Source organism: Pituophis catenifer, unplaced genomic scaffold, assembly GCF_029215685.1.
Source record: "Pituophis catenifer annectens isolate HBS135680 unplaced genomic scaffold, rPitCat1.0.hap2 SCAF_13, whole genome shotgun sequence".
Classification (NCBI taxonomy): domain Eukaryota; kingdom Metazoa; phylum Chordata; class Lepidosauria; order Squamata; family Colubridae; genus Pituophis; species Pituophis catenifer.
Window position 1 is genome coordinate 617784 of NW_027256893.1, and position 23631 is coordinate 641414.

Below are 23631 nucleotides of genomic sequence, written 5' to 3' on the forward strand. Positions count from 1 at the left end.
TGGAACACTGCTATCATGTCTCGCGTGGTCCTTCTCTTCACTAGACTAGCCACTAACAGTTCCTGTAACTGTTCTTCATATGTTTTAGTCTCCAGTCCCCTAATAATTCTGGTTGCTCTTCTCTGCACTTTTTCTAGAGTTTCAACACCTTTTTATAGTGTCGTGACCAAAACTGGATGCATAATTCTAGGTGTGGTCTTACTAAGGCTTTATAGAGTGGTATTAGTACCTCACTTGATCTTGATTGAATCTCTCTGTTAATGCAATTTAGGATTGTGTTGGCCTTTTTGGCTGCCGCCGCATACTGCTGACTCATATTTAACTGGTTGTCCACTAAGACTCCAAGATCCCTCTCACAGTTACTGCTATTAAGCCTGGTTTCACCCAGTCTATATGTGTACTTTTGGGGGTTTTTTTGGCTTACACTTGTAAGACTTTACTTTTCTCTACATTGAATTTCATTTTGTTAGATAGGGCCCAGTGTTCAAGTCTTTCAAGATCCATCTGGTTCTTGATCCTATCATCAAGGATGTTAGCTATTCCTTTTTTAAAGATGAGAACCACATCAATTCTTTTCCAGTCCTCTGGTAGTTCCCCGGTGCTCCAGGATTTTTGAAAGATGTGGTACAGTGGTTCTGAGATGACATCTGCCAGCTCCTTTAGAACTCCTTTACATCTGGGATGTAATCCGTAGAGTCACAGTGATTTGTATTCATCAAGATCAGATAGGTTTTCTCTTACTATTTTTTTGCTTATTTTAACTTTTATTTCTAGTCTGTCTTTTATAGTTATGTTTTTAGTAGGTTGGGCTATAGTTTCTTTTTGTGTGAAGACTGATCCAAAGAATGAGTTAAGCATCTCTGCTTTCTCTCTGTTGCCTGTTACGTCCTTCTCATCTTCTTTTTCTAGTGGACCAACTGTTTCCTTGATATTTTTCTTGTTATTTATATGTTGGAAGAAACTTTTTTTATTATCTTTAACTTTTGTTGCAAATATTTGTTCATTCTGAGCCTTTGCTTTCCTGACTTTGTCTTTGCAGATTTTGGCTATCTGCTGATATTCTGCCTTAGTTGTGTGTCCTCTTTCCATTTTTTGTACTTGTCCTTTTTGTCTTTCAATTTGTCAGAGAGATCTTTGTGCAGCCATGCTGGTTTCTTCTTGGATTTCTTGTTTTTCTTTCTCAGTGGTATTGTGCTGGTCTGGGCTTTTATGATCATATTTTTCAGTTTCCCAAGATTCTTGAGTTGTTTTCCCCTTTAGGATTGTCATCCAAGGAATCTTTCCTAAGTTCTCTCTGAGTTTGTTAAAATCAGGTATTTTAAAATCGAAGATTCTGGTATCATTATGTTCTTTGGCTTGTGTTTGTATTATGTTGAATTCTAGAATGACATGGTCACTCTCACCCAAGGTTCCTGCAGCTTCAACTCTCTCTATCACTTCTTTTCTGTTTGTAAGAATTAAGTCCAATATGGCTGTCCCTCTAGTTCCCTCCTCTACCATTTGGACAACAAAGTTGTCAGCGAGGTTGGTTAGGAACCTATTTGATTTCTCACTTGGTGCAGAATTAGTCTTCCAATTGATGTCAGAGTAATTTGAATTCTGATTTATCATAGAATGTAAAGATTGGAAGGGATCTTAGAGGTAATCTTGTCCAACCTTCTACTCATTGTAGAAATCCACCTTAGCCCATCCCCAAACAGATTCCTTCCAGCCTCTGCTCAAGTACCTCCAAGCTAAAGCAAATGCATCACCTCTCTTGAGGTACTTTATTTCATTATGGAACAGCTCCTATTAGAGACATTTTCCTGATAACCAACCCATATCTGCTTCCTTGTGATTTACAGCCATTGTTTCTTCTTTAATCTAGTGGAACAATTCTGCTCTCTCTTCATGTGGCTGCCCTCTATATATTTGAAGACCGCTATCCTATCTCTTGGAAGACTTTTCCAGGGGAAACTTACCCAATACAGTCTACTGTTCCTTTTAATTTTTTCCTTCTTGACCTCTTATTGTTCTGTTCTTCAATTAATGCTCTTTCAAAAATGTCGGACCAGTCACAGAACTATTTATTTATTTTATTAAATTTTTATACCGCCCTTCTCCTGCTGGACTCAGGGCGGTGCACAGCCAAGAATAAAAAACATCCCAATACAAAATTTAAAATTTTAAAAGAATTAAACAGATTTTGGCCCAAAATTTAAAACCTCCCAACTAAAATCCATTTACAATTAAAAATATCTAAGGAGGGGGGGTTTACGCCAGCCCAGCTTGATGAAATAGAAAAGTTTTGAGGGCACGGCGAAAAACACGAAGATCTGGTATCCTACATATCTCCGGGGGCAGGTCATTCCAGAGGGCAGGTGCTGCCACAGAGAAGGCCCTCCCCCTGGGGATTGCCAGCCGACATTGCCTGGCTGATGGCACCCTGAGGAGTCCCTCTCTGTGGGAGCGAACTGCCCGGTGGGAGGCTATCGGCGGTAGAAGGCGGTCCCGTAACTATGACTCCTAGTGATTTGGACACTATTAACTTTCTGTTCATTTAGAACTGCATTTGTTTTTATGCAACTGCATTACATTGTTGTATCATGTTCAGTCAAGATACCCAGATTCTTTTTATATATAAAGCTATATCTAATGTGATTCCTCTGATCCTAGATTCATCCATTTTATTTTTCTTACCTAAATATGGGACTTTGTGTTTTTCTTCTTGAAATTCATTGTGCTAGTTCTTCCTCATTGTGTCTTGTTATTGTGGTCCTCCTGAATCTTGCTATTGTCCACTATATTCATGACTATTTCCTCAGTCGGGTAATTATATTCTATAATCCTCATGTAAGTCATTTATATTTATGTTGAGCATCTCAGGGCTCTGCTATTTTCCGCTCAGCACTTCTTCCAACATGACAAAGATTTAGGATGTATATTTGCTGAGTATAAATTTTTAACCAGCTCTGTATCCATCTAATGATAACATAGTTCGGTCCATATTTTGCCATCTTCTCTATTAGACTGTTGTGAGAAAATCAATCAAGGCATGCTATATTATACTATTATGATCAAGTAAACTGAACACCTATGAAAAATGTAGATTAGGTTATCTGTTATCTGATATGATTAATTATTAATAAAGTATGCAGGTTCCCGTCAAATAATGCATTCCTTTTTAAATGTTCACATATTCGTTGCTCTCTACTCTATTCCAGAATTTTTTTCACATCAGAGTTAAGCTGCCTGACCTGTAGTTACTCAGGCTGCTTCTTTTCCCCTTTGGGAGGTAGGAATAACAGGCACCCTTCTCAAGTCCTCTGGAGCTATATCTACCACCCATGATTTTTCAACAATCACGGAAAGAGGCTCCAGGAAGACACCTGCAGTTTCCTTCAAAATGCAATTAGTCTAGTCGTGGTTGGAGAACTTAACTTACTTGGGTCGGATTTCCCATTTCCTATGCAGCTTAGAATTCTTTTAAATATTTGCTTCATCCAAAGATTCCCATACATCCCAAACAGTTTGTCAAGCTTCCCCCATTCATAAAATGGAAGTTGAAAAACTGGGAAACTAAATAGATGGTTCTAAAATTGGTTCTAAAATCTACAAATGGATGCTAGGGGAGCATTGCTATAGAAGAAGCCGTTTGAAAATAGGTCTAGTGGTGGTGAGGAACTTAGAGAAGGGCCATCCAGAACAGCACAGAGAATGAAAAAGGCAAGGTACTGGATGAATGTTATGAAGCAAAAGAAACATTTATACGGCATCTGTACATATTATGCAAATACCCGTATTTTTCGGAGTATAAGATGCACCGGAGTATAAGACGCAGCTTAGTTTTTGGGGAGGAAAATAGGGGGAGGGGGAAAAAATCTGCCTACTAGGTATTCATCTGGCTAGTGTCCTTAGTCTGGTCAGCTTCAGCACATTAGTTTGCTGTGTTTTATCCCCTGCTTGGGATAAAAGCACAACTGATCTTTGGAGAGAGAAGCACTGAGAAAAGCAGGCAAACCATGGAGATAGCTTCACTCACTAGCGCCTAGTTAGGGCTGAAAAAAAGCTTCACAGCTGAGAGTTGGAGGGAGCAGGCAAAGCAAGGAAGATCGCTTCACTGAAAAAAAGCTTAGCACGGAGATCGCTTCACTTGCTAGTGCCTCGTTAGGGCTGAAAAAAAGCTTCAAAAAAGCTACATTCAGAGTATAAGACGCACCCAAATTTTCAGCTGCTTTTAGGAGGGAAAAAATACTCTTATACTCCGAAAAATACAGTAATAAGAATACATTCTTAGAGGCCTCTTTTAGGTTTATGTAAATGAAGGACCAGCACTGGGTACAATATTGCAGATTCTGTTAAATGTGGCTTCTCTTTCTTCAGAGATCTATCCTCTCCTCTCCTAATCTCAAACTCAAATGATGGATATTCCCCATTTTCCATCCCTGGCCAAAAGGACAGCTGCGGGTAAACAGATCAAGTCAGCTAGGGATGCAGTTACTTCTTAAGTGGGTGCTGCTGGTTCATCTTGCTGGCTTATTCAGTGCTTTCTTTGAAGAGCAGATATTTGTCCTTTAGGGAGGGAGTTTTCATAGAAACTCCCAGTTCATGCCAAACCAATCTCCTCAGAAGCCCCTCAGGAATGTTTGACATGGGTGTTGCTACTTGGTTGACCAAAATGCCATGTTTTTTCCAGCAGGGAGTCAACAAAGCCTCAACAAGCATAAAGAAGCAGTTGGAGAACTAGACAACAATCCTGTTTCTAAAGCCATTGCTCGCCATCTTGGCATTGACATCTCTCCAGAAGGACGTGCTGCCAGAAATCGTAGGGGTATTGCTATTATAATTCATGGAGCTCCCCTTACAGGTAAATGGTTTCCTAAGTCTTGAAAAGGAATGTCCTGTTCATCCCATCTAAAATATTAAATGCATGTGGGTTTAAGATTTTGTTATGGTATAATGTTTTTAACTTTAGGAGTGCTGGTCTCCTAACTTCCTAAAGTCTAACTGCCCATGCATCTACTGAATTAGACATTTTTACGGTAAATTAATTGACTGATTCACAACAATGATACAGTAGAGCAAGACAGCTTTACAGAGTTGTTCAACTCTACCACTACCTCTTAACATCAAACTGAAAGATATTTCACACATCTGTGGGACAAACTTTATGTGGCCTTTGTAGACTGAAGGTATCTTCAGCTCAACGCTGAGGCAGCTGATGAGGAAAACTGGCTGCCTTATCCTTTCAGAACGATTATGAAGTTGCATGAGAAAACCTCATATTGTCCCCCATGGGATGGTTTTGACCTCAGCAGTATTCAGCGTTGACATTAGCTGTGTCTTCTGCTGTAAAGAAAGAATGTCATTTCAGATTTGATTGTAAGGAATAGTAGTGGGATTCTTCTGATTGGGGACTTGTGGTTTCTGAGAGTAGTAGATCTCGCTGACTTAAATATTGAATATGATTTAATTTTTTTATTTTATTTATTTATTTATTCAATTTATATAGCCACCTTTCTATCTAAGAAATTTTGAGGAACAAAGAAATAAAGACAAAGAATTTCATCTAAACAAGTAACCAACTAAAACTGCACTGAGGCACAGTAAAAACACAAACCACTAACATATACACCGATGCACACAGCCCCTATGCCAATACTGTAACCTCCATGCCAGGGCATCACAGACTTGTGAAAGGTCAATAGAATGGTGGTTGGCCGTATTTCAGCAGGGAGGCTGTTCCACAGGAGGAGCCATAACAGAGAGGATCTGCTGGGACAGCAGCCACTGGGGAGAGAGATCCTGAAGTAATCCATTCCCATGCCATGCAGGGCTTTAAAAGGGAAAACCAATACCTTGAATGGCACCCGGAAGCTTACTGGGAGCCAGAATAGCTCATGTAGAAGTGGTGTTACATGGGCATGCTACGGTACAGTACATGCTGGACCAGCTGAAGCTTTCAAATGTTCTTTGAGGGCAGTCCCATGTAGAATGCATTGCAATAATTCTAGCAGGACATAAATAAGGCATGAATAATCATGAGTTGTGCCTCCCAATCCATAGATGGAAACATTAACAGTCAGAAGTCATGATGAAAACTTCTTAACCTCACTACACATGGACAGACTCATCCATAGAACAGTCTTGAGAATGTTATCTGGGAGGAGTTTGATGCTGTGACTCCTGATGATGTGGACAGGATTTTGGGGAGACTTAGTGCAGCCACATGTTTACTGGACCCGTGTCCCTCCTGGTTGGCACTGGCCTCCCGGGAGGTTACACAAGGCTGGCTCCAGGGCGTTATCAACGCTTCGCTGAGTGAGGGTCACTTCCCCACTGCCCTGAAAGAGGCGGTGGTGAGGCCTCTCCTCAAGAAGCCATCCCTGGATCCGGCAATATTGGCTAACTATCGTCCTGTCTCCAACCTTCGCTTTATTGCGAAGGTTGTTGAGAGTGTGGTCACGTGACAGTTTCCGCAATTCCTGGAGGAAACATCTTATCTAGATCCGTTCCAGACGGGTTTCAGGTCTGGGCACAGCACGGAAACGGCATTGGTCGAGTTGGTTGATGATCTCTGGAGGGCTCGGGACAGGGGTTGTTCCTCTGTTCTGGTCCTGTTAAATCTCTCAGCGGCTTTTGATACCATCGACCATGGTATCATGCTGCACCAGCTGGAAGAGTTGGGGGTGGGAGGCACTGTGTTGCGGTGGTTCTTCTCCTTTCTCTCCGACCGGTCGCAGTTTGTGTTGGCAGGGGGGCAGAGGTCGACCTCGAGGCCTCTCATCTGTGGAGTGCCACAGGGATCGGTCCTCTCGCCCCTTCTGTTCAACATTTATGTGAAGCCGCTGGGTGAGATCATCGTGGCTTTGGGGTGAGATACCATCAGTACGCTGATGACACCCAGCTGTACATCTCGACCCCAGGCCACCCCAACGATGCCCTTGAAGTGATGTCCCAGTGCCTGGAGGCTGTGCGAATCTGGATGGGGAGGAACAGGCTCAAGCTCAACCCTTCCAAGACTGAGTGGCTGTGGCTCCCAGCATCCCGATATAGTCAGTTGACTCCATCACTGACTATTGGGGGCGAGTCTTTGGCCCCGACTGAAAGGGCTCGCAATCTGGGAGTCCTCCTGGATAGGCAGCTGTCTTTGGAGGAACATCTGACGGCTGTTACCAGGGGGACCTTCTGTCAGGTTCGCCTGATTCGCCAGTTGCGGCCCTTTCTCGATCGGGATTCCTTGTGCACAGTCACTCACGCCCTCGTCCTCTCTCGCCTTGACTACTGCAATGCTCTCTACATGGGGCTCCCCTTGAAGAGCACCCGGAGGCTCCAACTGGTCCAGAATGCAGCAGCGCAGGTAGTGATGGGAGCAACATGGCGCTCCCATCTAACACCGCTCCTGCGCGAGCTGCACTGGCTCCCGGTGGTCTTCCGGGTGCACTTCAAGGTGTTAGGTATCACCTTTAAAGTGCTCCATGGCATAGGGCCTAGCTATCTGCGAGACCGCCTGCTGCTACCGATAACCTCCCATCGACCCGTGCGCTCCCACAGAGAGGGCCTCCTCAGGGTGCCATCAGCCAAACAATGTAGGCTGGTGACCCCCAGGGGGAGGGCCTTCTCTGTGGGGGCTCCTACCCTCTGGAATCAGTTGCCCCCTGAGATAAGGAGAATCCATGACCTCAATGCCTCCGTCGTTCCCTTAAAACCCATCTTTTCCAGCAAGCCGGGCTGGCTTAAGAAGAAATTTTTAAATTCTTTTAATCAGTTTGTGACTTCTTAACTTTCAGGCCAAATTTATATATATTTTTAACTGTTTTTAATATTTGTATTCTATGTTCTTATCTTGGCTGTACACCGCCCTGAGTCCTCAGGGAGAAGGGCAGTATATAAATTGGAAATTAAATTAAATTAAATTAAATTAAATAGTTTCAACTGGAAAAATGAGTATCCTAGACTAGTGGTTCTCAACCTGTGTCTATGGACCCCTGAGGGCCTACAATGTAATCACAGGGGGTGCACAAAGTCTTGAAGAAATGTTATGATTTAAATCTAGAGTTAAATCTGTAGCCATGGTCTGTGGCCACAAAAAGTATTTAAAGTTGAAAAAAAGGTTCAGAACGATTATCCTAAATCCGTGATGGCAAACCTATGGCACGCATGCCACAGCTGGCATGCAGAGCCCTCTTGGTGGGCAAGCGAACTATCACCCAGCTCAGCTCCACTGCTCATGCGTGCGTGCACCTCCCGCCAGCCAGCCGATATTCAGGATGCGCAGGGGGTGGGGCCCATGCGGGAGACACGTGCACATGCACGGGGAGTCACGCACGCATGCGTGGGGGGTGGGAGCACAGGGGGTGCCCCCCCACAGCCCATTTTTGGGCCTAGGAGGCTGCAGGGAGGCGGGGAGTCACTGGTTCGGACTGGTTTGGGTGAAACGGATGCTAATTTTACATTCCGTCAATCCTGTATGGTTGCTGCTCTCACTGGATCTAAGGGAGACTACAGTGGAACACCGGGTGGGTCTTGCCAAGAAGTGGGGCAGTTTGAGCTCCACTGTAACAGGGTTGATGACCCGTACTATTGGGAAGGGCCCTAGGAACTTTGAAGCTAATTTTCTACTGGGAACTTTGAGCCTAAGGTATTTCATGGAGAGGTGCACTTGCTCCCCTACTTTAAATGGACCCTGGGGCCTATGTTTTCTATCTGCTTGAATTTTATATGCCTCTGCCGATTTTTGCAAGGCCTCCTTGGTATATTCCCACAGCCACTGCATGCTTGCCAGCCAGTCACTCAGGCCTATGTCTTCAGGAACCTCTCAAGAACACTCAGGTATCATAACAAATTCAGTCCTGGTTGCGATGTGGAAGGGTGTGAACCCAGTACTGCTATGTACCATGTTATTACATGCCACTTCGGCAAACGGCAATAGATCGGCCCAGTCAGTCTGCTGGTATTTAACATAGCAGTGTAAATACTGTTCCACCAGTTGGTCTTTTCAGCCGTCCTGTTAGTAGCAGGGTGGAATGCTGAGATGAGTCCTTGCGAGGACCCCACCATCTTCAGAAACTCCTGCCAGAATTTCGCAGTAAACTGTGCCCCCCCTGTCAGAGATGATCCTTCTTGGCACACCGTGTAGCCAATAAATGTGGGTAATAAATAGTCTTGCTAGTTTTCAGGCCCCAGAATGATATCCTCCGTCATTCTAGGGAATCCGATAAAGCGGATCCGCTCACCATGGCCGCTAAACTCCAGCTCCACCCGTTCTGTAATCTGGGTAGCTGGCGCCTCACCCCCAACAGCGAGCCATCCACTTGCTTGAATCTCATAGGCTTTGTCAACCGGTGCACCTGCACCCCCAACCTGTTAGTTGTTGCTATACTCATAAGGCACCAAGTACACCCAGAATCTATCAGAGCATTAAAGGTCCACTGCCTCCTGCCTGTTAACACTACTGGCAGCCAGAAGGGTCAGACACTCCTACTTACCATAGGGTCAGCCTCCTCCTAATCATCACTGTCACTGCTGTCAATCCGGGATCCCCCCTTCACCATCAACCAGGATTCGTCAGTCGTGGTCACCGTTGCTGCCTCCACCTGTTGCACCCCTTGGGACCTCTCTGGGGTTTTCTTGGCTGCCTTCTTAGGTGTTCTGGTTGCTGCTTGGCTTACTGGTTTGGCTCAGTGGGCTGGGGCGGTGCAATCAGCTGCCCGGTGGCCCGGCTTTTCACACCTAAAATACAACATAGGCAGCTGCTCTGGCATGGCCCTCTCTGTTTGGGTCACCCGAGGGCCTAGTGGTCTGGGCCCTCATTTAGGGCTTCGATCAGGAGACTCTTGTGGTCATACCGGTGCCTCCCTTTTGGGCCTGTATTCCTGCAGGTCGGCTTCCAATTCTGTCACTGCTGGATATCAGGCAGCCAAGCGTGGAGGCAAGCCCCAATAAACACAAGCCTGGCGCAACGTGCGGTCAAGGCCTGCCTTAAACTGGTGCACCAGCAACCGTTCCAACTAGTCCGACAGCTTCCCGATTAGTCTCCTAAAGTCCACAACTGGCCTGCCCTTTTGCTGCAGCGCCAGCATCTCCCCCTCAGCCCTTTGGGCTCTGGTGTTGTCTTTGAACCATTCCCTCAGGGCCCCCGGAATAAACTGGCATTCCCTAATTCCCAGCCATGTTCATTGTAAAGATCAGCCATCCAGTCCATGGCCTCACCCTCCAACACTGCTGCTACAGCCATTACCATGGCCCACTGGGAGGAGTAAAGGTGCACATAACAGTCCAGGTAGTCTCACTTGGCCCAGGAAAAGAGCCATCTTCTCAGGAATGCCATCAAAGGTAACTTATAACGCTGGTAGGCCCCATGACTGGAAGATCCCTGGCCCATGGTTGACACCCGTCAACCAAGCAGGCACAGGTGGTGAGCTGGCAACATTTGGAGGTGCCCACTTCCCTCTGGATGATCACCTGAGGCCCCAGCAGTAGAGGCTGGTTCTGGCATTCTACCCCTTGACAGCTCCTGGGAGCGGCCTTAGTCTGTATCCAGGCGGAGCTTTGGGCTGGTTAAGCGGAAGCACCCAGGAGGGACTGCTGGCGGTTGGGTTGATAGCGGTGGCAGCCTCCAAAGTGGCCGGGCCTCAACCCCTCCGGTCCCCACCATGCCAGGACCCACTGTACCGAAAACTGACCTCCCCAAATCTCTTGTCAGACTTGGAAACCGTCTTTCTACCTTTGAGGCTTTAGGCTTCAGGTCTGCCACACGTTCTACTGTGGGAAAATGGCAGGTGGGATTGTATAGAGTGAAGAGGATATGTAGTCAAAATAAAATTCTTTCTAGAAAGTCAAGGGCATTGTGTCCTGCAGCTGTGCTGAGAAGAATGAGGAGGTATCTTCTGTTAAGCAGGGTACCTGATTGGTTTGTGTGGTGGACATGTGGGTGAAGGGCAAGGACTTGAACTTTCTTTTGGGTAAGAAAAACCTGGAAGCCTTCAGATTCGGGTTTTCCCATTTTTGCTAATATGATATCTCTAATAAAAATTAGGTTTGAGGAACTTCAAGCCTTAGAGTTTGATTTCGTTGGGGGGGGGGTTACTTAGAACCCTGACATTAACCTGAATCCCCTTTCAAACTAAAGCAGCTCCTCTGAGTTTCAGGGTGCTGTCCGGGGTCCTGAGCTTGGTCACCCCGATACCGGGTGGCACAAAGACTCAGGGAAGATGGAGGAAGAAAAGTCCACGGAGGAAGCAGCAGGCATGGGCTCAGCAACTTCTTCTGAGACCCTCTACTCTCCTTCCTCAGCTATGGTGGAAGCCATGAAAGCCACAGAAGCTGAACGCCAACTGGGCACCTGACGGAAGGAGCCAATGCCAGAGTGGAGGTCACAGCCAGACCTGACTCTGCAGGGCGAAGCTGCTGGAGTTACCCCGATCCAGGAATTGATGTTGGAACCATGAGTGGGTGCAGGACAAGCCTTGACCCTCAGCTGGGGAGTGCCACAGCAGCCGCTCTGTGGGCGCTCCCGAAACTGGAGCTTCCCACCACCGTCATGCAGCCAGTCTCTGGCCAGTCTCCCGGAGCAGTTGAGCAAACTCAGCGTTAGCAGGACCCAACTCCTCGGCACCGGGCAGCCCAATTGGACATTGGCACAGCCAACATTCACTTTTCCAAGCCAGGGAGTTGCAGCACAATGGACTGGAGCGTCAGACTCTTTCCTTTTTTTTTTTTTTTTTAAATGAAATTTTATTGAATTAAAAATATATTACAATTCAAACTATACGGTTCGGCAACGTGTAGTCGTATTGTATATTTACAAGTGCGGTGTCTAATCAATTATCTAATTAATTATACAATTTGTACAAAAATTCTTATATATAAAATTGATTACTATTTAGTTAAGGTACAATAATATATAGGATTAACTAATAGTTATGCATTATTCCTCATGAGTATTAACTTTTGCATTTAATTTCCAACCACCTATACCACAGATCCCAGATCGTATAAAATTCTGAATCCTCCTTTCCGTTTAACACATACGTTAATCTGCACATTTCTGCGCAGTCAAGTATCTTATTGACTATCTGTTCCTCGGTTGGACCTCTTTTCTCTTTCCAATATCTGGCATAGGAGAGTCTAGCAGCTGTGACAATATGAATAATCAAATATTTCTTGTCCTTATCCAATGTTCGTTTTAGCACTCCCAGGAGATAGATTTCCGGCAAGAAATTAATATCCTCCTTTAATATTTCTTGGATCCATTTTTGTATTTTTTTCCAAAACTTCCTCGCTTCCGGACACATCCACCACATGTGATAGAAGGTACCTTGGTGGTGGCCGCATTTCCAACACTTGGGACTTGCATTTGGATAGATCTTAGCAATTCTAGATGGTGCTAAGTACCATCTATATAGCATCTTATACTGATTCTCCTTATAGCTTGTTGCTCTCGTCAGTTTAAGATTGCTATTCCATATTTCTTCCCAACCATCTAGATTTATCTTTGATTCGATGTTTTTCCCCCAAGTGATCATTTGGTCTTTTAATATTTCTCCTTCTCTGTCGTATTCGAGCAGGTAGGAATATAATTTGGCTAATAGTTTGTTCTCACTACCTAGCCATACCTTATCCAAACTGTTTGTCCCCTTCTCTATTCCCTTTTCTTGTTTATCTTTACTATATCGGGATTTAATTTGTAAATAAGGCCACCAATCTATATGGATCCCTTGCTCTTTTAATATCTCATTGGATATAAGGTTACCACTGTTATCTAAAATATCTTGATAGGTGACCATTTTCTCCCTACTTATCGTATTTGGATGGATTAGTGCCTCCATTGTAGATATCCATTTTGGGTATTTTAAGTAATGTTTATGCCTGATTTCTTTCCATGTCTTCATTAATGTATCTCTAATTTTATGTTGGTGGAAACATATCCCTGTCCCTTTTCCTTTATCCCAGAGGTAGGCATGCCAACCTCTCAATAGGTCGTGCCCTTCCAGTTGTAAAATTCTCTTGTCTCTTAATAAGGCCCACTCTCGTAGCCATACTAAGTTGACCGCTTTGTGGTATAGTTCCCAAACTGGGAGTCCGAATCCGCCCTTATTCCTTTTTTCCTGCAAGGACCGTAATGCAATTCTCGGTTTTTTCCTTCCCCAGATAAAATTCCTTACTATCCCATTTAAGTCCAAAAAATATTTTCTGTCAATACTAACAGGAGTGGTTTGAAATAAATATAGTAATTTGGGGAGAACACTCATCTTAACAGTGGCTATCCTACCAAGGAACGATATTTGCAGTTTCCCCCACCTATCCAAATCTTGCTTTATCTTTGTCAGTAAGGGTGTATAGTTATCCTCCTTTAAGGTTGAGCATCTGGCATTAATCCAAATCCCTAAATATTTTATCTTCTTAACTATTTGGATACCCAAATTATTTGCTAGTGTTTCCTGTTCTCTTATTGGAATATTTTTTGTTAACATTTTAGTTTTTGTCATATTTAATTTGAATCCTGATAGCTTCCTGTATTCATCTAATTCTTTCAATACTTTTGGCCCTGTTGTTGATGGGTCCTCCATTATCAACACTACATCGTCAGCAAAAGCTTGAATCTTAAAGGTTTCATTCCTAATTTCCAAACCCCGTATCTCATTATTTTGCCTAATTTTCCTTAACAATACCTCCAGGGCTAATATAAATAAGAGTGGAGAAAGTGGACAGCCTTGTCTCACCCCTTTACCAATCCGGAAGGTTTTAGTTATATCCCCATTCAGTATGATATTTGCGCTCTGTTTATCATAAATTGCTTTTATCGCATTCTCGAAATACCCCCCGAAATTCATTCTTTGGATTTGCTGGATCATAAATCCCCAATTTAAATTGTCAAAAGCCTTCTGAGCATCGAGGAAGGCCATGGCCAGCTGTTTCTCGGAGTGTATTTCGTAATACTCCAGCACATCCATCACCACTCTCATATTAGACCTAATCTGTCTACCGGGGAGGAACCCGTTTTGATCATCAGACTCTTTCATTCGGCACCAAGCAGCTCGACTCCCAGCCTTACACCTTAGCCCAGTGTGGCTTGGCTGGGGGCTCCCTCCACCTCGGGGCACAAGCGACCCAGCAACCAGCCCTACTGAGCCAGCCCAGCCATGGAATGCAGGGCCTGCCACAGGGATTCTGGAGTCTGCCTGCCCCACAGCACAACCTGGGTTTGGGTTGCCACCAGCAAGTCAAATCTCTCCCGGGTGGGCTTTCTACCCAGGGCAAGGATGGGTGCAATGCCAGTGGACACCAGCCCCAATCCAGCTGCCGGTGCTGTTCCAACAACTTGATCCCTTCCAGCAGACAGCTGTTGTGCCATAGCAAGCTCCTGTCCAGCTGCAGCCATACCTGCAACCTCAAGCTGCGGTCCCTCAACAGGTTCAGGCTCAACAACAGGTGCCAGTGGTTCCGCAGCAGGTCCCAGTCCAGCACCAAGTGCCTGGCCAGACAACTGTGCCAGACCAGCCGCTGGTCCTGCCAGCCGCTCCTCCCCCACGGTTTTGGGCGATGTTCGTTGGGACTCCTGGGAAGTTGGCGTATTTCCTCAACTGTGTCTGGGCCCACATCTGATTGGGAATTGATTTCCACCATTGCAGATGGCATGAACAAAGGAGAGGATAACAGAGCTTCACGACAAGGAGGCCCCTGAGCTAGAAGACACTGATGAATTTGTCCAACAGATGCAGGTCAGATTCAACATTGTTGCCCAGCAAGTGGAAGCTGAAACCCAAATTAAAGTACTGAAGCAAGCTGACAGACCCGCAAAAGAATTAATATCGGAGTTTTGGAGGCTGGCCAGGAAATTGCAAGACTGGCCAGAGTGCCTAATGGTGCACACCTTCAAAGAGGCCCTGGACCCAGACCTCAGGCAAGCCTGCAGCATTAGAGGAGTACCGGACTGGATACAGTCGTGGTATAACGCTGCCATCATTCTGGACTTGGAGTTTCACCCTCACAGGAAACCGGCTATGGATAAACCAGCCAGGAGACCGTTCAGACGCCAGACCCAGACGAAGAAGCTCGAGGAGCCCCCTCCCACACCATCTGACACTGTCAAATGCTACCAGTGTGGTCAGCACAGGCACTGGGCCTTGGAATGCCTGGCTCCAACTCCCATTCCCCAGTCTCCTGCCTGAGCCCAAGCAAAGAAAACCCTGTAGAAAGAAAACCCGCTGGACAAAGGATGGAGCATCAAACAGGCTGCAGAAGTCCCACTCCTTCCCAATGAAGCAGAAGGAACTCTGGCCAATGAATCTCCTCCAGTCTCTGTGGGGGAGAGCAGTGGCGACGATGACCCAATAGTAAATGGAGCCATCCGCCCCTTTGCCCTCAAAATTAAGTTGGCAGTCCCAGAGACGGTGGTCCAAGGGGAAGTAGAAGCCATCATAGACACTGATTGCACCGGTTGATGTCTAATCAGTCTCCCCATAGTTGAGCAGTTGGGCATACACACGAGGCCCCTTTTATACCCCATCAGCTTTGAACACATGGGACATTAATTGGTGGGGCCCCTGCCACCTTGGCCACGGAGCTCATCTGACTAGAGATGGGGCACCATCAAGAACTCCTCTGGTTTGTGGTTGCCCCAAAGATGACTGACTCAGTCATATTGGGACTCTCATGGCTCAATAAGTGGGGGCCCACAATCTCCTAGGATGGCAGCTGTAGGAAGCTAATCATTGGCTTTGGGCCATTGCCACCTGTAAGGCAGGACCACCTCCTAGAAGCCACCAACCCAGAGGAGGCTATTGCACCAGAAACTGCAGCCCTGGGCCGAGACGCCCTACCTGGCAGCCAGCAAGTGCCAAATGAGTACTGAGACTTATCAGGGGATTTTAGCAAAGAGGATTGTAACTTTCTCCCCCCTCACTGTTCGACCGACTGTGCAATAGAGTTTGTGCCAGGGACTAAATTACTCAATTTAAAAATGTACTCCATGACTCCGAAAGAGATGAAGGAATTGAGGAAGTACATAGATGCCAATCTAGAGCTTCATCCAGCCCACGAAATCCAAAGTGGCGGCCCTGGTGCTCTTTAAAGAGAAGGAAGATTGGGGGGGGGGCATCAAGCTTTGCATTGATTTCCATGGGATCAATGCTGTGTGTGTAGAAAACACCTCTCCCCTCTCCCCCTTTAGCATGAAAGACATGCTAAACCACTTGTTGAAGGGTAAGGTGTTCACCAAATTGGACTTAAGGGACGCATACTATCGTATAAGAATCAGAGAGGGAGATGAATGGAAAACTGCTTTCAACTGCCCACTCAGCAGCTTCCAATTTAAAGTCATACGATTCAGACTACAAGGGCCCCCTGCAGTGTTCATGCAACTCATTAATGAAGTGCTACATGAGCACCTGTGCCAGGGGGTCCTCGTTTACTTAAATGACATTCTCATATTTAGCGAGACCCTTTTTTTAAAAAAAGCTTTTTATTAATAATACAATTAAAAACATTGGACATGATGTAACGTTTCCGGTTACTTCTTCCTCTGAGGGGGTTTCTTTATTTTTCCAGTTTTGTGCAAAGGCCAATCTTGCTCCCCTTAGAATATGTAACATTAAGTATATTGTTTCCTTATTGTATTTATCTATTGTAATACCTAGTAAGAAAAGTTCTGCCTTTAATTCTATATTTTGCATTAGCATTTCCTCCAGCCATTGCTTTATCCGGTGCCAAAATCTCTGGTTTTCGGGCATTCCCACCAGATATGATAAAAGGTCCCTAACACTACCTCACATTTCCAACACATTCTACATTCTACCTTTGAGTCTTCAGGCTTCAGGCCTGCCACACGTTCTACTGTGGGAAAATGGGAGGGGGGATTGTATAGAGTGAAGAGGATATGTAGTCAAAATAAAATTCTTTCTAGAAAGTCAAGGGCGTTGTGACTTGCAGCTGTGCTGAGAAGAATGAGGTATTGTCTGTTAAGCAGGGTACTTGATTGGTTCATGTGGTGGACATGTGGGTGAAGGGCAAGGACTTGAACTTTCTTTTGGATAAGGAAAACCCGGAAGCCTTCAGATTCGGGTTTTCCCAGATGTGCCAATATGACATCTCTAATAAAAATTAGTTTTGAGGAATGTCAAGCCTTAGAGTTTGATTTCGTTGGGGTGTTACTTGGAACCCTGACACCTCTCCCTCAACCAGTCCATTGTTTGGCCTCCAAACACGGTGGAGTAGCTCCATTCCCCCTATTCGTCCTCTGACTGGTGCCTCTCCTGCCACTTCGATGACTGGCTGCCATATAGGGACAGGGTGGGCATTGATCCCCCAGTACCTGTGGTCATCGACAAACGCTGCCACCACTCCTGCGCCAGAGCCGCCCTCTGACTTGCTTCTCCTGCCAATGTCAAAGGCTCCTGGCTGAGTTGATCCACTCCTTTGGACGCATGCCCAAGGCAGGGGGGGTCGACTGGCACTGCCAAGGCCTCCAAGACAGGCTCTTCCAGCACTGCAGCCTCTGCTCCTGCTCCAGCCTCCGACCCCTCATCCATCTCCCTCAGTGAGCCCTCTCAGGACAGAGATATTAGCTGAGGTAATGAGAATGCAAGGAATGCAGGGAGCACAAACTTCCTGTCATGTTAGGTGTCCCACGTAAGAAAAGCCAGCAACACAAGTTAATGTTAGATTGTATATCTGGAAACGCAGACCCAGCATGAAGCAACCATCCAAAAGGAATCAAAGTTTTTGCTATTGTGGTTAGCTTACCTACCTCCTTATATTGTGCCCCACCTCCCCTGTATGTATACCCCACCCCTCCCACGACCGCTTAGACAGCCTCCACAGTCCCGCCATGCCCCTAGCCGCCCATCCTGGCTTATCCTGCTCAGTTTCCTGCTGTCACCCACGCTCTGATGATCAGCTGTTTTCCCAATCCAACAAACAGCTGTTTTTCACTGAGCTGGGTACAGCCAGGGTTCCGCTACCGAGTCGGCAGCTCCGTGGATGCAGGAGCGGTCAGCCACTCAAAGTCCGGGGGTCCCTAGCCAGGCGGCAGCCAGTGGACAATGGAGCAAAGCGATGCAGGTCTCTCGGGTGGCAGCTCCACAGCGGCCTAGCCGTTGCGGGCTGTATGCATGCGTCCACTCCTCCCCAGCCCGAATAGTGGCCCTGGCCCATCTGGCAGTCCGAGGCTGACAGGAAGATTGGCATTTGGGTGGGGAAGTGAGCTGGAGTGAAGATGGCCTGTGTGAACAAAAAGAGAGGGATGCTCTCATGATCTACTGCGCAGCTGAATGCAGTTGTTTATACACAGTCAAGGTCAACTGTCCCGGAATACCAGATGGACGAAAACATCTGAAGATGTGTCCCACATGACACCATATGGGATAGGGATTGGACATTCAGCCTGGGTCCTTGGGAGGAGGGATTTGGGGAAACTTTCAACTACCTTTCAACTTTCGCACCTTTTGGCTCAGATCTTGCTTTTCTTTTGTTGCTATTATTTCAAACTCAGTAAAAGTACCTCTTCTCTACAAACATGGAGTTGGGGGTTTCTTTCTTGGGTTCTGAATGGAGGCACGCCTGACATTCTTGGAAATGTCAGCCAAATCAACAGGTATGTAGAGATAAACAACATTCACACACCATGAAAAAGACCATGAAAAAGCTAAAGAGAAAACAAAAGATGAGAACAACACCTTACCAGCAATCAATGCCGAGATAAACGGGGATTGGACCAGGATTAAACCAGGGGTGAAATCTGAATTTTTTTCCTACCGGTTCTGTGGGCGTGACTTGGTGAGGGGGTGTCCTGTGACTGAGTGAGCGTGGCCAACTCGATGTCACTCACAGCCACACCCACTCAGTCACAAGACCCCCTCCCACCAAGCCATGCCCACAGAACCCGGTAGGAAAACTTTTTAAATTTCTATTCTGCCGGCATGTCCTTACCTTTCTCCCGCAGCTCCGCCCACCCGCCCCATTCCCTGGAGTCTGTCCTTGCTGCGGAGCCGCTGCCTGCTCGCCCTTCGCCATGCGGCTCCGCCCACCTGCCCCATTCCCCAGACACCCAACCTGCCGCTGATGAGTGAATTAAATAAACGGTGTGCGCTTGCACAGCCGGTGTGTGGACCAGAGCGGTTCATTCAAGAAGGAGAGTGAGTGACTCCGGTAACTTTCAGCTGCTTGCCTTCCCTGACAGCCAGCCACAGGAGAAAGGTGAGCAGAAGGATACACCGCATGGCGAAGGGCGAGCAGGCAGCAGCTCCGTGGCAAGGCCAGAGTCGGGGAGTGGGGCAGGTGGGCGGAGCCACCAGCTGCCATTGCTACTGTTTCTCCGAACCACCAGCTATCATCACTACCTACTCACCCGAGCCGGTCCGAACCGGGAGCATTTCACCCCTGGATTAAACCATTACTTTTAGTTTTATATTGTATTTTGCTTTTTTATGCATTACCAGTGGAGGGATGCTCCCGGTTCTGTCCAGTTTTATAGAATCGGTAGTAAAACCGGTGGGAGGCTCCGCCCACCCAGCACGACATCATCATTGGTGATCTGCGCATGTCTGCGCATCATCCTGCTGTGAACTGGTAGTAAAGATAAGTGGAACCCACTCCTGATTGTCACCTTCTAAGATTCATCATTTTAAAATGGGTAACCATGTGATTAAATACATTAATAACACACAGCCAAGATGTAAATGACTGGTGGCAAAAGAATCCAGATGTGTTTGTGTTTGTGAACTTCTGTATCTTCCATTCCCCCAGGGAAGACTAGTGCTGCTGTAGTCCTGGCCAAACACTACAGTGCAGCTTGCTTGTCCATTGACTCAGTGGTCCTGGAAGCCATCTCAGATGGGAGCAGTTCAGCAGGGCTTCGTGCACGTGAACTCTGCATCCGAGCTGCTATTGAGCAGGCCCAGCGAGAGAACGAGAATGGTGGTAAGCAAGTCAATGAGTTCTGGGGAGTCCAGCATTACCACATGTTTCCAAAGAAGCCTTGCTTTCCTCCCCTCTAAACTCTTCTTGGTCCAAATTTAATACTTCTCTGGGTCACTTTATCTGTGGTTTTGGCTTCTCTCAAGAAGCTTGTCAATTTTCAGAATCAACTTTTGCTAGACTCTTGAATTCTAGAGATGTGTTCCAGTTTCCTTAGGTGCAATCCTTTCCTCCAGTTTGAAATTCCAAATAAAGTGGGAAAATAGAGAAGCTGCAAAATACAGCTGTTCCAGAGTTCAGATAATTATGAACTGAAAATGGCTCTCCTAAAAACTGATCTAATGATCACAGCAGAAAGAAAAGCCAGTGGGGGGAATGGCTCTTTGTAAATCTCTTCCTCCAGGCAAGGAGAAGACTTGAGATCAACTACAAGTGCTCCATACAATTGCTCCTCACAAGGAGACTACAAGACAGCAGTTTCTTAGAGCTCTGGGAGATGAGGAAATAGCTGTCTTGCTCAAGCCACAGTCTGCTCCTTCAAAGGACTCTGGGTCCACATGCTCCGTTTTCTTTCTTTTTTTTTTTAATTTTATTTATTTCTTTACAACAAAATATTTATTCACACACAGATCGCGACGGGAGCTTTACAGAATATATTAACTTCAGTCAAGATATACAAATAAAAAATAAAATCTACACTAACCTTATCCTTTTTTTATTCTATTATTCAACCAAGTATACCATTGGTCCCAACATTGAAAATATACGGAGTCCTTTTGATCTCTCAAAATTTTTGTTAACCTGTCAGCTTCCGCATATTTGATAATTTTTCCCAGAATCAAATCTTCAGCCGTTAGGTCTTTCCCCTTCCAATGTTGAGCAAAACATATTCCTGCTACGATTGTGATATATGTAATCAGACACCATATATTCGTGCCTATCTTATCTGGCCTAATATCTAATAGATAATATTCTGGTTTCAATTGTAATTTATATCCCGTGATTTCTAATATCCACCTCTGTATAAATCTCCAAAATTTGATTGCCTTAGGGCAGGTCCACCATACATGATAATAAGTACCTATCTCCCCACACTTCCAACAATTTGGGGAGAGTCCTGGAAACATTTTGGCTAATCGAGCAGGAGGGAGATGCCATCTATACACCATGTTATACAAGTTTTCTTTGTAAGTGGTTGCCATCAGAAATTTCAATTGTTTCGTCCAAATTTCTTCCCATTTTATCAATTCAATTGAGTAACCAATATTTCTCCCCCAGGCAATCATTGAGTCTTTAACAATCTCATCCCCTATCCAATAAGTTATTAAGAATTTATAGATCTTAGATAATATTCTTTCCTCCTTTCCTAATATAATACTATCTATTTCTTGCTGGGTCATGTCTATACCACTTTTTTCCTTGTCTTTCTTATATTTAGAGCTGATCTGGGCATAGGACCACCAATCCAATTTTATTCTTCTTTTTTTTTTTAAAAGAAGTTTTTATTATTTTTTTAAAATCAAACAAATAACATTTTCATTTGTCTATTTAAACATTTATAAACCCAACCTTCCACCCCCCCCCTTCGCACCCCTCTCTCCCAACTTCCCAGAAGAAAAACAGGGTATAAATTTTACCAAACATAAGCTAAAATATGCTAAGTTAATGCAAGACTTAAAACTCCCTAGACCCCTTAACTCCCCTTCTACAGATTATTCATCAACCTCCCTTTAAACTCAAAATAACATATAATCCTTTAAACCTAAAAATTTTAAAAACATCGTAATACATCTTTAAAATATTCTTAGTTCATTTACTTAATCATTTTACTCCCTCCTACTTTTACTCTCAAAGTTCAAATATTTTTTCTTAAACCTTAATTAATCATTAATTGAGTTCTTAATTCATTTACTTAATCATTGTAATTAGTCATTAATACATCAATTATTAGACCAAAAAAAAATAATCTTCCATTCCTCCTTTCTTTCTATATTTTTTCCAATCTTTCTTCCTCCCTCTTACTTTCAAATCCAGCAGCTTAAGTCCAGTCTCTAAGCACAAATCTATTAACAAGCACTTAACTTCCACAATGAAGACGCCATTTCCTCCTCCAGCTCAGCAAAATCAAATAGAAACACTGTATCCCAGGAGTTAAGCAACATACTTGCAAAGGCTTGTTCTCCTGCCTCCGTTCTGTCTGCTTTTTGGAATCAATTAATCTCCTTGTTGAGAGCAGAGTCAGTCGCCAGCATCTGGCTCCATTTAAAACGGAGTCACCACGGATCCAGAGCTTCAGTGGGCTGAACGGGGAGCTCTCACCCTCCAAGCCCCTGGAATTGCTCCAGGGGCTCCCAGGGAGCTCTACCCTCGCCCACCGGCTCTTCTCTCCTTCTTCTCCCGAAGGAGAGATTTTCGAGCCGTCTGACAGCTGATTAGCGCTGTCAGAACAGCTCCAATGGAATTGCGGGGCTGGCGGTCCGAAAAGACCGGCCGCGACGCCGGCGGTGCCAACCGGAAGCCTCCATCCAGTTTTATTCTTGAAGCTCTAACTCAGTTCTTGTTTTTAAGCAGCCTTGGGCATACAACAGTTCCCGATAGGATAGGTGTTTTTCTCTATTATAAAGCGAACTATATGTTGTAGCTTCTAACGGGACCAACCAAGAAGGAGTTGAAAAGTAGAGTTTACCGTTAACTTTCCTCCATGTATCAATTAGAGTATTCCTTACATAATGTCCTGCAAAACTCATATGTTTTTTAACCTTATCTTGCCAAAGAAAATAGTGCCAACCCTGTTGTAACCCCGAACCTTCCAGAATCAACAACCATCTTCTTCTCAGCAGGATCCATTCCCTTACCCAAATTAAATTTGCAGCCTGATAATAATATTCCCATTTTGGTAAGCCAAACCCCCCTCTTTCTTTCACCTCTTGAAGCATTTTAAGTTTAATTCTGGGCTTTTTATTTTGCCAGATAAATTTAAGAACACATTGATTTAACTTTTTGAAAAAAGTATTGTCTAGTCTAGCTGGTGCTGTATAAAATAAATATGTCCATTATAATCGCGATCCTACCTAATAAAGACGTCTCAAGGTTCTTCCATTTCTCTAAATCCTGTTCTGTTTGTTGGAGTAATTTCAAATAATTATCTTCTTTAATTGTTGTGCGTTTGGCTGATAATATAATACCTAGATATCGTAATTTATTGACAATTTGGAATCCCAAATTCGCTTCTAATTCCTTCCCCTGCTTTATTGTCAAATTTTTAATAATAACCTTAGTTTTTTCCTTGTTTACTTTTAAACCTGCTACATTTCCATATTTTCCTAATTCATTAATCAAATTCGGACCCGATAAAATGGGGTCTTCCAATATAAATACTAGGTCATCAGCGTATGCTTGTACCTTATATTGGTAGTTTTTAATATGCAATCCTTTTATCCCCGAATTACGCCTAATTTCCCTTAATAAAGGTTCTAATGTTAAAATAAATAGCAACGGAGAAAGCGGGCACCCCTGTCTAGTTCCTTTCTCAATGCAGATTTGTTCAGAAACATCTCCATTAATTAGAATTTTAGCAGACTGCTTCGAATAAATTGAACGAATTGCCTGAATAAACCTTTCCCCAAATTGCATATGTTGTAATAAACCCACTAAAAAACTCCAACTCACTCGATCAAAGGCCTTTTGCGCATCCACAAAGACTAAAGCCAATTGTTTATCAATATGGGTTTCATA

At 44.9% G+C, this 23631-nt stretch overlaps 1 protein-coding gene across 1 annotated transcript in view; it reads left to right on the forward strand.

The window, feature by feature from the left end:
- The window catches only part of HYDIN (HYDIN axonemal central pair apparatus protein), a 422362-nt gene that overhangs the window by 267294 nt on the left and 131437 nt on the right, over positions 1–23631 (forward strand). Inside the window, exons 39-40 of the mRNA XM_070952742.1 lie at positions 4676–4846; positions 19726–19899. Of these exons, the coding sequence (XP_070808843.1) occupies positions 4676–4846; positions 19726–19899 (345 nt within the window). The remainder of the gene's footprint in view (positions 1–4675; positions 4847–19725; positions 19900–23631) is intronic.